This window comes from Lytechinus variegatus, chromosome 19 (assembly GCF_018143015.1).
Source record: "Lytechinus variegatus isolate NC3 chromosome 19, Lvar_3.0, whole genome shotgun sequence".
Classification (NCBI taxonomy): domain Eukaryota; kingdom Metazoa; phylum Echinodermata; class Echinoidea; order Temnopleuroida; family Toxopneustidae; genus Lytechinus; species Lytechinus variegatus.
This window is the reverse complement of record NC_054758.1, coordinates 13,270,933-13,285,154: the sequence shown is the minus strand read 5'-3', so window position 1 is coordinate 13,285,154 and position 14,222 is coordinate 13,270,933. Positions and strand designations below refer to the sequence as shown.

Genomic DNA, 14,222 nt, shown 5'->3' with positions numbered 1-14,222 from the left:
AAAAAATAAATCTATTCATCTGGAATTACTTGTTGAAGCAGAGGACAGTTTCACGTCCGATCCGGGACGCTTCTTCAGCTCTTCTGAACTGGCGGGAATTGAAGAAGCGTCCCGGATCGGACGTGAAACTGTCCTCTGCTTCAACAAGTAAGTCCAGATGAATAGATTTATTTTTTCCATCGATATATGACTTCCTGGATGAATCAAAACATACATCAGTTTATTTTGTAGAATAAATGATGCCCAACTTGCGCCTGTGATATGATGCATCTTTTGTGAGGCATACGGTCCTTTGGCAAGGCGTTTATCTACATTTGCCACTCTCAACCCAGGTGTAGTAAATGGGTACCCGGTAGGAAGGAATTCCTTGAATGCTCGTTGCGCCCGATCAGGGTAGCCGTGCTAAAGCCGGGGTAATGATATGTAGCGCTTATAGAAACATTTGTATTAAGCGCTATATAAATGTTGAATATTATTATTATTATTACTATTATTATTATTATTATTACGAAAACATCCCATAATTATGATATTTTTAAAAAGCAATAGTATTTATTTCATGATAATTGATAAGTCTTTGGTCGTGATGAAAATGATAGGGTTATCTCAAATCTTTTGAATTCAAGACGGAAGGGAATAGGGAACTTTTAACCCACATCCAACTGGAACCCGGCGATCCCTGTACAAAGCCTATGGGAATCAGGAAATTCTGAAGTCATTTAGTTAGCATTATATCGGTCTGCGCATGCTCACAATGGGCATAATATACAAATTGGAATGATCGAAATGCAGAACGATTTCATCATATTGTTTCCCAGAAACCATGTCAAAGATATTTATTTCTTTCCAACTTGCCTCATGTTACTGACAAACAAATATTCATATAACACTATAAGTCAGTATTAAAAAATTAACTCACGTTTAAACAGTCACATCCCCCCCCAAAAAAAAAAAAAAAATAAATAGAAATAAAAATAATAATAATTTAGAGCGCTTTTATTTCTACTTCTTATTGTTCCTAAACATAACAATTAACAATGAGATAAACCTGAACAAGTCAAAATCTTTCTTTAATCAAGTCTCCAAAAACTTATAATTCTATTTTGGTGTCAACCGCATCCACTGGGGTAATTGTATAAAAATTAAAGGTTGCAATACAGTCATTTGCTTTGACGCTAAGTATATCGAATATGTTTTGTTACTTTGATTATACTTTGAAAATTTCGTTGAATGGAAATAGGTAAATCTAATCTAAGTTTCATGCGCATGCAAATTGGCCATTGCTGATGAATATATAAAAAAATATGGACTCGGCATTTCGCTTATTCTACTCACCTGCGAAAACTGTGCAAATGTTGGATCAGCTAACATGGGCACGTGACCAAGAAGTTCATGACAACAGTCCCTGTGAGAAAAACAATTATATACTTATCATCATTTTCTTTTTTCTTTTAATCTATTCTTGATTATCTATCTACAATGTTTATTCTTAGTTCTGCGTATGAATATGCAAAAATCAATTTTCATCATTTTATCGAGAACACTTCAACTCAGATTCAACGAGTTTAATGTGCAGGCCTAATAAGTAAAAGCGATTTGAATTTTCAAGTCCAAAACTTTTACGTTCCATCTCTTGTTGTCTAAATATAGATAAATTAAATGGCTAACTAGTAGTTTTTATTAAAAAGTTTATATTATTACAAATATTGGTCTAGCAGATTAAACAGTTGGAAATGTGAATGTTCTAATTTTCAAATGGTTGAATAGTAAAAAAAAAAGTTGAATAGGTTAAGAGCGAATAGTTTAAAGTGGTTTCAAGTAGTAAAACAGTTTGATACAGCAAATTACGCATTTCAATCTAGACATCCCATTTAATTCAAAACACCAATGTTACCCCTATTTCAATGTAATTCTTTTAAACATTTTTTTTATAATATACTTCACTTATTTGAATCAAGGGGACTTACGGCTCGGGTGTGTGCATGGGAGCTGAGGAATGGCGCACGTATTGTGTCGCTTGAAACACCCTGAAAGCAAGACTAGCTAGAAAGTCACGTGCTGAAAGAAGTCCAGCTACAGGCCGAAGCTGAAAACCCGTTTTACCTTTCAGGGAGAGAAGGAGTACGTATTATCAGATATTAAACGTTAATTTCAATATTAATTTCAACTATTCAATCTTAATTTAATCATCACCAATAAGTAATTATAATATCAACGATGATGATGATGATATTCATAGTAATTATAATAAAAACAATTATAATGAAAATTATAAAAATGGAAACCAAGATAATAATGATTATTCTAATAAAAAATAATCATGATTATTACGACAACACAACCATGACAAAAATAATTGTTATAAAAATAATAATAATAATAATAACAATAAATAATGATACTAATAAGAACTATAGTAATGATAATGATACAAAAAATTAAATATAATTATTCATAGCTAGCAAATGTATGTAAAAAAAATGAGAAAATAATCATAACTAAAATATGCAAAAGACTATTTATGTTGACATAAACAGTCGAAATAACATAAGTTTCAACAATAGCGCGTATTTCTTTGTAAATGCAAATTGAATTTAGATATTTTGAACAACATTAGACTTTCCAGAATTATATTACATTCAAGAATTTCTAACCATAGGCGTAGTTTTTGTGTTAAAATATCTTTTGCCTACCTTTCAAAAAGTTCGACACATCCTCAAGTTGTGGAATAAATGTTTCACTAGGAAGGGAAGAAAAATTATACATTAAAGTGAAGCTTTACTCTAATAACATAAATAGTGTGGCCTTATAATAAAATCATGTACTAAAAACCTGGATCAATAATCCTTTTGATGAAATATGTTTTCTGGATTGGATCACTTAATCGGTCAATTAATATTTATCAAAAGAACGCCTGATTAATTTTTCGCCCAGTCAACATGATTAGTTTATTTCCAATTGATCTAATGCCAATTCGTCCAATTACCAACTGCTATCATTTGGTCTACCATCGGTTCATCCACTATCTTCATGGTCTAATTGCCATTTCGTTCACACCATTCTGTATAAAAGGCAGTTGGTCTAATAGCCTTTTAATCTATATAACATTTGGTCTAATCGGATTAAGTGTTAATTGGGCGAAATGTATTAAAAGAAAATAGGTTTTTTTGACCAACTTGTTACAAGACGAAATATACGAAAAAACAAACAAACTGGGGATTGGATGAAGTGATCATGGACAAAATGGTTATTGGACCAAATGGTTGTTAGACGAACGGGCATTAGACTAAATGAAGGTACACCATGTGATGAGTGGACCAATTGGCAATAGACGTATCGGCAGGAGAAGCAGGGGTGGAGATGGAGGTGGTTGTTATCCGTATACATTCGTAATTCCGAAGCTTCGTTATTCAGAAGGTTCGGATATTCCGAAGGTTCATTCATCCGAAAGCGAAATAAGGTTCGTTGTTCCGAAGGTTCGACAATCCGAAAACGAAATGAGGTTCGTTGTTCCGAAGGTTCGTTTATCCGGAAACGAAATGAGGTTCGTTGTTCATTTCGTTTGCGGACTAACGAACCTTCGGAATTACGAACCTCATTTCTTTTTCGGATTAACGAACATCGTGGTATAGGCAATTTACGTGTTTCGGAATTACGAACTTTCGGAATAAACAGCCTTCGGAATTACGAAGTGTAACCGTTGTTATCATGCTGTTGGGTATCAAAAAACATGATGAAATGTTTAATTCTGGTTACGAATCAGGGGTCGTTTGACCATATCGGGGCCACCGTCTTACAAAAGATTTACGATCGATCCGATCAACCACAACTATGGAAAGCCAGCAATGTCAATGTCTGAACTGTTTTGTTCAAAATATTTTGTGTACAATGTATAATCATACATTCATTGTTTTCTTGAAATTTCAGTGCTTCTCCTTGTTTACAAAGGACATTGTGCAAATTTACTCGAGAAAAATTATGACGTTACTGGATTTCCATATATTTCAAGACAATCTAATCAGTCGTAACTCTTTGTAAGATGTGTCATAGGACTCGTTCTGTTTCTAACCTACTTTGAGATATGTGAGTACCCTTTTATTAATGTAGTTTTGTTGGGTATCCGGTGAAAATCCTGTTTCATTTATGATTTCTCCCTCCATATTATATGTAGTTTACAAAACACGTCTTGCTATTTTAAGACATGCATGTTATTTTATATAATACAGAAAAAAAACAAGTGTGTCTATAACTTTATTATAAAAAAAATCAAAGCTCAGTGGGAAATGCGCGTATCTTACAATTTGGGAAGTGTTCAGGGTTGATTTAATATACGTTACCTGTAAAGTCCTTCCTTTTCAAGTACGTTGAAGGCGTCAATGTGTTCTTTGCATGCGTGTGTAGGAAATAGAGCCTTCAGCTGACGATATATCAGACCCCTGTAGCAATGATAGATTCATAGAAAATAAATTAATTAACAAGTAATAACAAACGAAGGACTGATTCAAATTAGTCCTACTTCCTACCTTCAGAGGGGAGGGGGGGGGGGGGGTTAATGATAACTGTAGTTATCTGCTTTGATCTTGTTAACAAACAGATGAGACAAATGCTTCTAAACGCTATAAAGATTGCATAAGAGCTGAAGAAGCGTCCCGGATCGGACGTGAAACTGTTCTCTGTTCCAAAGTAAGTCTAGATGATAAGATTTATTTTTCCATCGTAATTTGACTTTTCCTGGATGAATCAATCTTTACATCACTTTATAAAGATTACAGTCTTACTCATTACCTTATGTTTTCTCCTAGCATGGTGTAATAAATTATATTGACCACCTACTTTTCCAAGCCCCAGAAGAAAAGTTTAATTGTAAACGTGTTAATCTCGAAATAGGTTTCTGTCCGCTGAAACCCATTCGTTACGCTGTTTTGTAAAACAGAGGTGATATGATAACAATTATCATTTTTCGTAAATTATTCAGAAAACAAAAAATGATTAAATCAGTCATCAAACACCTCATGTCCTCAGGAGCTGAAAAATCAATAAAGCAATAAAAGATAATAAATAAATAAACAACCAAAATAAATAAACAAACAAACAAAATAAATGAATAAAGAGATGAAATACATAAATAAATAAATAAACAATTAAATGAATGAATGAATGAATAAATCAATAAAAAATAAATGAATAAATAAATAAACGCAATGGATACGCGACTCACGTCAATTGACAGGTGCGGTGGGCCAAAGGTTAGACCATATTTATTTGCTGCCAGAGATGGCGATATTTAATATTGTCGAGTTCTTTTCTTTGAATGACTTAAATACTAGCAGACTACGACACAATATTCATACAACATGTGAACACTCTGTGTTTGCATTAAAAAAAATAACATCTTGTTCAAAAATCGTAATTGATTTCATTGAATAATATTCATCCCCATCATAAAGCACGAAAAACACTCTGACACCGTACACGATACAAGACTGATAAAGAGTGGTTTAGCGGGCAATCTTACTTGCAATCAGTGTTTATAAATCTCATCTTTAAAAAATGACATTCTCCGTATGCATTGTTATAAAACAACAAGAACAAGAACAATCAAAGCTTGTGTGGTATAGTTTTCGTTTATATAGTAAAACATATTCATTAAAAGAAAATATAAATGGATTCAACTGAACGTTCTCCTGTGACATTTACACATGCACTCACAACCACAAACACACACACACACACCCTCACACACATTATACGTATTCACACTGTGTATAGAACACCGTCATTCATGGGATATTCTAAAGCCTACTCATTTTAATGTTGTTGTATGAGTGACTTGGCAAAATGAAATCAATCACTGGTTTTGTTATTCCAAAAATATCTATAGTAAAGATTTCATCCAAAGTAGATATGCTCCCCCACCCGCGCATGCTCACACGCACACATCCCTCCATAACGCGGAAACACACACACACCATCCCACACACACAAGTCGTCAAAGTGTGCTGATTGGGCACTCATCTTCACGTGATGACGCGTACAGACCATCAAAAACGACAATAACCGGGGACTATAATTGCGTTTGTTTAATAACGATAAGTCTTGCTGCTTGTTGAGACGAAAGACATTTATCTTTCTGAAGTGTCTAAAATTATATTTTGTCTGGATCGAATCGATATCCAGCCACTTTACTCATCAAAACGAGTTTGTATTCTTCTTCTCCCCCTTCTCCTTCTCTCTCTCTCTCTCTTCCCCTCTCTGTCTGCATTTCCCCATCATTCTTAAAGTATTAAACTTTGGTTTTATTTCCATTATCCTTATCCCCTCTTATTCTATTTTCCAGTTTTAGCACTCTAGGGGAAGAATTTGCCTGATGTGTTGCTATATGGAGATTAATGATAGAAATAGTGATTTTGGGGGTACCATGCAAGGCGCGGTGATACTTTCTGTCTGGATCTATCTAATCAATCTTTTGTGTTAAGGTTTTTCTTGTCACTCTCTCAGTACTCAGTAGCGTACAGATAAAAACGCCTATGGACTCTGGCCACCCGTACCCCTCAAAAATAGAAGTAAAAGGGTGAAATTTGGCTGAATTTTCGCTTTGCTCGCTCGCTTCTTTTTCTTTCTTGCTACGCCCAATATCCTACAACCTCCATTTTTGGTTGGCTCAGTTTGCCACTACCCTCTAAATGCTTCTATCTTCCTTTCATTCTTTTTGCCCTTATCAATTATTTCTTTAATTTCTATGTGTCCTTCTTTCAAGCACGATCTCTCTTTCTATTGATATTTTCCTGTCAAAAGGAATATTGGCACTCCATACTGCTCTTCAAGTTCGCATGACAGATGACGTCATAATGCTGCTTGACGTTCGGTGTAACACATGCAAGATAAATAGACCGAGGGAGAAATGAAGACTTTTTGTAGACAAGATTCTTTACACGAACCTGCCTTCAAGGAGATTGTCATGTGATCAATGCTGTTGTTGTTTTTTGTATCATGTGACTGGATTCGCTTTCCCCTACTTCAGCTCCAGAATTTTACTACGCTTGTTGTAAGATCGCTGTCAACTCTTTGATTATATTTTCTTTGCACTTGCCTGCCTGGGTCCACCGTGCGTCATCCTTGTTTGTTAATGAAAATGATCATCTCGCCGACTGTTTGCTGTTGTTTTCGATCTACCACGGCCAATTACCCATGTCCATCGTCTCATCAGTACCACACACCGGTGGTTCATTTTCATTTAAGGTGCAACAGGTCAACAGAAAGCGAGCAGACGACTACTTGTGTACAAATATCCATGCCAAATTTTCCCGCACTTTGTGAACCAGATTCGTCTCCGTTACGTATTCCTTTCATTTCAAATAACCCCGTTGTTACGCACTCAGACCGTTCGCGATCACCAAGAAATACGTGTTTGTTCCCCCGGGCCGACAGGTGGCGCTGTAATTATACTACCGGGATCGATAATATTCGATTACGAGAATCGAACATATAGTATCTCATGGCAACTGTCTGAATATTCATAGACGGAGATATACAAGGAAAGTGGAATGGAAAGGTAGGCACGGAAAAGACAAGGAAATAGAGAAGAAGGAAAGATGGAAATGGAGAAAAATAGAATGGAGTGAAGATAAGGTGGCAATCCTAAACAGAAGTTCGGGGGGGGGGTAATAAAGTCCCATGGAATGAAATAATGCACGTATTATGACGAAGACTAGATTATTTGTATTCGATTTCTATGAAAACACGATTGGCGTATAGAAAGCTGGAAGGAAAACAAGTATGTTGAATTTAACAATGCCCTGTTTGGCATTGTTTTTTTTGGTGCGGTAACTGCATGATACGAGTTCCATTCATGATCGAGATCACAATGGTAAGTTAGGTATTTTTTTTCATTTCATGATTATGAACATTTCTTTTCTTCTATTTCACAATACTATTTAAATGGCATTGTCCCGTACAGTCATGAGAGACAAGACAATATTTCACGAGACAAAGAATAAGGTGGCCATTGACCATAGTATGAACCAGTAAACGAATATTAGCGGGCCTGGTATAGAACCCTTAGGTACTCCATAATCTACTCGGTTGTGATTCATATTATTTTGCTTCAGATGAGATAAACATTTTCAAAACAAGATTTATAGTTCAAGTCTACATATTGCTATTTTCCCTCTGTAATACACTGACCCAATTCTCGTATCTTTTTCACTTAATTAAGATTTCATCTTTACGTAACGCCATAAACCCTTTTTGAAAATAAAAGATGACAGAAATATAAGATAGTATTTATTATCTTGTGACGACGAAAGCAGGCCGTCCAATTAAGGTCTATTTTCTAGGGACCCTCCTTATTCATGTTATTCTCATTTACTTTGAAATGTTCTCGTTTCTAAAATTGAATAACAGGAAAAACAAATAAATTAACTACGAGTCTAAAACTACTGAGAAGAAAATGGAATAACCATGATAACCGAAATCGGGGTCCCGTCTTACAAAGGGTTGCGATTGATCTCATCAATCTCAACTTTGAATGGCCAGCAACGACCACATCTAAAATGCATATTAATTCAGAATGTTTCCTAGATATGATGCATAATCACAAATGTATCATTTTCATGACAATTTAGTTTATTCGCGTTTGTTTTCAAACATGTCAAAGGACATTTTGCAAATTTCCTGTCGAAAAAAATCATGACACTGATGGATTTCCATAAAGTTAAGATTGATTGGATCAATTGTAAATCTTTGTAAGATGTACGTGGCACTGTTTTACATTTTACCGTACCAAATACTTCCATTAAGCTTACAATTTTGTAGTTCTTTATTTAAAATCCACTTAGGTAATTCAAACTGAGTTATTGATCTTCGTGGCTACTGTTTACGCCGTTACAATGGACACAGATTATACGTTGATCATTAAAGAAAAAGGAGAAGATGATTAGCTAAATAAAGACATATCTGTTTTCTCAATAATATCCCCTTAAATATATCTTTTGTACGCACTTGCATGGAGAGCAGAATTGACTTTTTGGTCATATCATTGCAAAACATGCTTTGAGCATGTGAATGGAAAAGCGCTGTATGTATGTATGTATGTATGTATGTATGGTGATTGAGAAATCACTCCTTACATGGAAAAGTATACATATCTTTTGTTGAAAATATTTTTTTTAGACCATGCAATGTGAATAAAATAAATCTCGAAGGCTTCTTCTTCCTTAATAGTACAAATTAAAGCCTATTGAGCAAAACTAAACTGTACAAATTTGGGGAAAATAAAATAAGGAAATCATCGCCTGAGATTATTTCCCGCAAAAACCATCACAATTGGATTGCAATTATCACCCCCCCCCCCTCTTCCTTCTCTTCCTATCCCACGCGCACACGCACCCACACACATATCGGCCTACACCAAGGACTGTCTATACTCACCATCCTATACTTATAGAAAACACTGACACACACACACACTCGCACATCCTCTCACACACACACACACACACACACACACACACGCTCTCTCTCTGTCTCTCTTCCTCTTTCTCTATTTATCTCTTGTATTTTTCTTTCATTCTGTTTCTTTAGTACATCTGCGATTACATGGATTATCAACTCACCAGGTCCGAAGCTCGTCATCTGTATATTCCACCCGAGGAATTGGCTGCCCGCTAAACATAATGAAAAATGGGAATGCCGAAAGCATGGTTAGCATAAAGTACCTCCCTAATCACAATAATATTATTCATTTTGGATGCTTTTCTATAATATGTTGACCCCCCCCCCCCTTTCCTGGATCCGCCAATGCACATTATAATAATTGCATTTTAAGTTTCTGTGAAATACAGTACAGAATTTACATGTGTATTATTATACATGAAAGGAAAAGGTAGAAATAATAACGAAAAATACATGGAAGAATAAATTGTTGCATTTCCCTATTCTGCATTTCTTGAGAAATCTTTGAAGAAAAAAAAATCCTTTTAACTTACTGTTTGTATTTAAAAGCAATATCTGCGATCCGCTGTCGTCTTTCTCTGTAGTCCTTGTCACAAAATCCCTGTTTAACGTATTGAATGATAATAATAATGATTATGAGAATAATGATAATAATTATTATTTTTTATAGTGATTTCAATACTGACATCAAGCAATGATTAAACTATCAGCCTCCCAAAGATGACACTAACAATGAAATGATCAAAATGACCATTAATTTCGATGCAAAATATAAACTTTTCAAGTCATAAGATACGAAAACACATTTTGTTTATTTGAACCTAAGTCAATACCCAATATAGCAATGAGATATATATAATATATATAAAGAGAGGGGGGGGGGGGGGGAGAAGGGGGGTGGGTTGGGTTGCCCAATTGAGATAAAAAAGATGATTGAATTATGCTTGAATGCTAATAACCACGTGGAAAACTGGTTAACACCCAAGGGAAATATTCACTCATAGGAACCAATGTAAAATCAAAGACATTCGAGATGGCCATAACATTACGAAAAAAAACTTTTCCAAGTGAAAGGTCAATAATATGCAATAAATGTCTCCCATTTTCTAAGCGTTGGCTGAAATAGCTTTTTACACAGCAAGACAAAAATCATTCATTTCATTTGCTTTTGGTGTTATCATTTCCTAATTAACAAAGTTGAAAGGTCATACCGGATGTCCGTCATCAAGATCCGGTTCGTAGTTCGAAAGAAGATGGGTACATCGGTCTAACTCGTAAACCCTTGTCGGGAACCATGGACCTATGGAAGAAAACGATTTGAAAAAAGGATCTAGGTTAGCAGTTTGGCCTGGTAAAAGCATTCTACAATCTCGGGTTAATTTATAAATCAAGGGGCGATTTTCAGAAAGCTGATCCTATTATGTATCCCATTTCTTGATGCAGTTTGCTAATTTTAAAATGGAAAGGGGGTTGAGTTATCAATTATCAAAAACTTACTTCAGATCTGAAGGTACCAAGCTTCTTCCTCATCTCGCCTTTGTGATGTCTGTAAGCATTGGCGGATCGTGACCCGGAGGAGACAAAGCGTTGTCTCCAATCTCCAATCAATTGTCTCCTCCGGGTCACGGTCCGCCACTGTCTGTAAGGCACTGAAGTACAGATTTGGGGCTTGAGACCAAGGACCCCCCCCCCCCAAAAAAAAAAAAAGAGAGAAAAAGAGAAAGGCTGTATCACAAATTTTTGTATTAAAAAGGCTACTTTTTATCGATCACTTCGCCCGCAGTTGTTCGCACCATACGCCAGGCTCAACCCCTTAAACTGTTTGGTTCATTTACAGACCACTTCTCTGAAATTTTCATTTAAGTTGGACATGCGTTAGAGGTCAATGGACGACAATATCAAATTTTTTGTTAAGAATCTACAGTGACCGCACCTCTCTTTGTGACTTCTTCTTTCTCGAGCCGAACATTCTCAGCGACTTTCTGGAGGGCGGTAAGCACATTCTTGGAAGAGCTCCCTTTCGTCTCGCACTGCACGAGAAATTCAACCTGGCCTTCAACTTTGTTGGACGGACGAGATTCCACGTGAGTCAAGGTAACCTTTCTTTTCTGCAAAATAAATCGTATGAATAGGCATACGTTAATAACTTGCGGTCTAACAAATAATAATAAGTTTACGAACCCCAGTCTCTAAAGAGGCACCCGCTTCACCCCCTGCATAAAATAAAATCCCAGATGATAAAGAAGCTATTTCGACATTTCTCATGAAAAGTTCACCCAAATACATGTATGACGAAAATAATTATGAAAGAGTCGATACATTTAAAACAGGGTAAACAGACAGAGACAAGAAAAGGCAACACGGGTGGAAAAGAACCTTTTAAAACGTAAATAAGACCAAAAAAGTCCATGGAATAATTCATAACAAACAGGGTATCAGCAATTAAGGCAGCCGATGGCATATTTTATATATTACTGCATGTATTTTCCTCTGAAAATGTAAATTAGTTTCATACAGCGACTGAATAAGCCTCTTAAACAGTTGTTCATATAGTTATTTTTGTTGTGAAACGTGATGGACTTTGGTAACTTTAACTTTCGTTGTTCTGATTCTTCCTAATTGACGGTTTGCGTTTCCTCAACGACATTAGCATATTTTATCATCGCTTCGCAGACACTTTCGGCAACATTCAGAATTTATTGAAAGCGCGCGTCAAATCTCAATGGACAGATTACAGGTCGAAAGCTGGATAGCACATCGTCTTAAGATTCGGGCGTAACGAAGCTCGCAAATATGTCGTGTGTCCAGAGTCAAGGACTTCACTACTGTTTTAATTCACTGATTTTCAACAAAGGCTACCTTGTTATATGAAGGGCTTTTGATAAAAGAATTGTTTGCGCTACAGAAAGTGTCTACAAAGTGATTTCTAAAATGCCCTAGCTATTAACAAATTTACGAATTTGCAACGCGGATGGATTCTGCAACACCAATAAATCTATTGAAAATGTCCGTAAAATCACAATGGACAACTTAGTGGTCTTTGTCGAAATGGTGAATCGGGACACCAGATCGTCCTGAGAGTTTGAGCTTGCAAAAAAAGTGATTATGTCGTTTGTTCAGAGTCGAGGACAACACTGCTGCTTTGATTTACTGATGTTCGACAAAGGCTGCATGGTTTTGTATTGAAAAATTGCAAGTCAGATTAAAAGAAAAGTTTTACTGTGGTGTTTGTTCATAATTATTTCATCGTGATTGAGTAATGGACCAGTGATGGTCTGGTTTAGAGTCGCTGAGAAGGCAATCAGTAGATACGAGGTTCAAATCCGGTTGGTTCAAAAAATGTTGTCAGACTTATCAGATGTTATTCATTTCCTTTTATCTAACTAGGATAATAAGATCAGGGACCGTTTCACAAAGGGCTTGCTACTGTTATAAATTTGCAATAATGGCAACTACAATGGTAACATGGCTCAGCAGCCAATCAAAATCAAGGTTACCATGGTAGTTGCCATTATGGTAAAGTTACAACAGTTGCAAGTCCTTTATGAAACAGGGCCCATGACACTGTAGGATCGATCATGCGATCTTATTTACTAGATGAAAGCCATAACTTGTATTTTCAATATGATGAAACTTTCCCAGAAAGCCTTTAACATTCCTAAAGCTGCTTCGTAATCAAGGGCTTCTGCCAATATTTTCTCGACGTTTCAGTAAGCGTCCGCGTAGTGTTGCGAAAACTCCCTATTAAACTTTACATTTTAGATTATAATCAGTCGTGCTTGCAAACAGGAAAGATCGCAACAAGGAAAAACGACGTCGAACCACATCGACAATTTCACAAGACTGCATGTTGTAAGGCGTCAAGATAAGATTTGTATGTTTATTGACTTTCAGTTTATTAAAAGCAAATTACTTGGGAAAATATTTACCGCAGTCAGCAGCGTTAATTGTCCAACTAAATATACCGTAAACGTTTAATTAAGGACAGTCTCGTAACAGTTGCGTATGATGTGGGCGTGCTGTTGCGAAACGGCGGAATGAGGTTTGTATTACGCAACTGTTGCATATTACATAAATGACTTTCGTTTGAGAGGAAGGGGTATAAGTCTCTTCCACAGAATACACTCTTAAAACAAATCAGTCAAATTGACTAGACCAGTAGTCAGCTAGGAGCAACTGATATGGCAATCACTGATATTCACATTTCTGACATTATATATTCTACTCAGAAATAACTCCGTTCTAGTAAAATATGACTAGAAAATAGTCAAATATGACTAGAATAACAGTTGCACCCAGCTGACCCTATTAACTAGTCATTCTTGACTGATTCGTTTTTAGAGTGTATAGACCCGATCCCCTCTTTCCCCCTCTCTCTCTTTCCCTTCCTCCAAATCTCCGATTGCTTTGATTTTTTGGTATTTCTGATTTGAATGTTAACAACTGAAAATAGATTAAATTAACAAATAAATCAAAACACATTAAATCTGTTTCTTTGATGATAAATTGTGGTATGCAAAATTTATAAAGCCCTTTATGAAAATGCATATGAGTTGTAATTATACACACTAAGAAATAGGGGATCAAATTTGAACCCTCCGGGTTGGTACAATAGCTGCACCCAAAGGGGTGCTAATGAGTGTACTTTTGCTCATTTGAGGGTGCATTTAGCTATGTTAAGTACCCTGTAGGGTGCGAAATTGAACAATGTAATAAAGGTTCAAATTTGAACCCTTTTTTAATGTCAAGTACTATGCACCTTAACAGGT

General features: G+C 35.9%; 1 protein-coding gene across 2 annotated transcripts in view; it reads right to left on the bottom strand.

Annotated features, from left to right (window-relative positions):
• Nucleotides 1-14,222, bottom strand: part of LOC121405946 (tyrosine 3-monooxygenase-like) — a 34,906-nt gene that overhangs the window by 4,933 nt on the left and 15,751 nt on the right. For both annotated transcript variants that reach the window (XM_041596936.1, XM_041596938.1), the window contains exons 3-10: nt 11,387-11,561; nt 10,665-10,753; nt 9,987-10,054; nt 9,615-9,665; nt 4,338-4,436; nt 2,694-2,740; nt 1,968-2,103; nt 1,336-1,405 (exon numbers count right to left, since the gene is read on the bottom strand). In XM_041596936.1, coding sequence (XP_041452870.1) covers nt 1,336-1,405; nt 1,968-2,103; nt 2,694-2,740; nt 4,338-4,436; nt 9,615-9,665; nt 9,987-10,054; nt 10,665-10,753; nt 11,387-11,561 — 735 coding nt within the window. The remainder of the gene's footprint in view (nt 1-1,335; nt 1,406-1,967; nt 2,104-2,693; nt 2,741-4,337; nt 4,437-9,614; nt 9,666-9,986; nt 10,055-10,664; nt 10,754-11,386; nt 11,562-14,222) is intronic.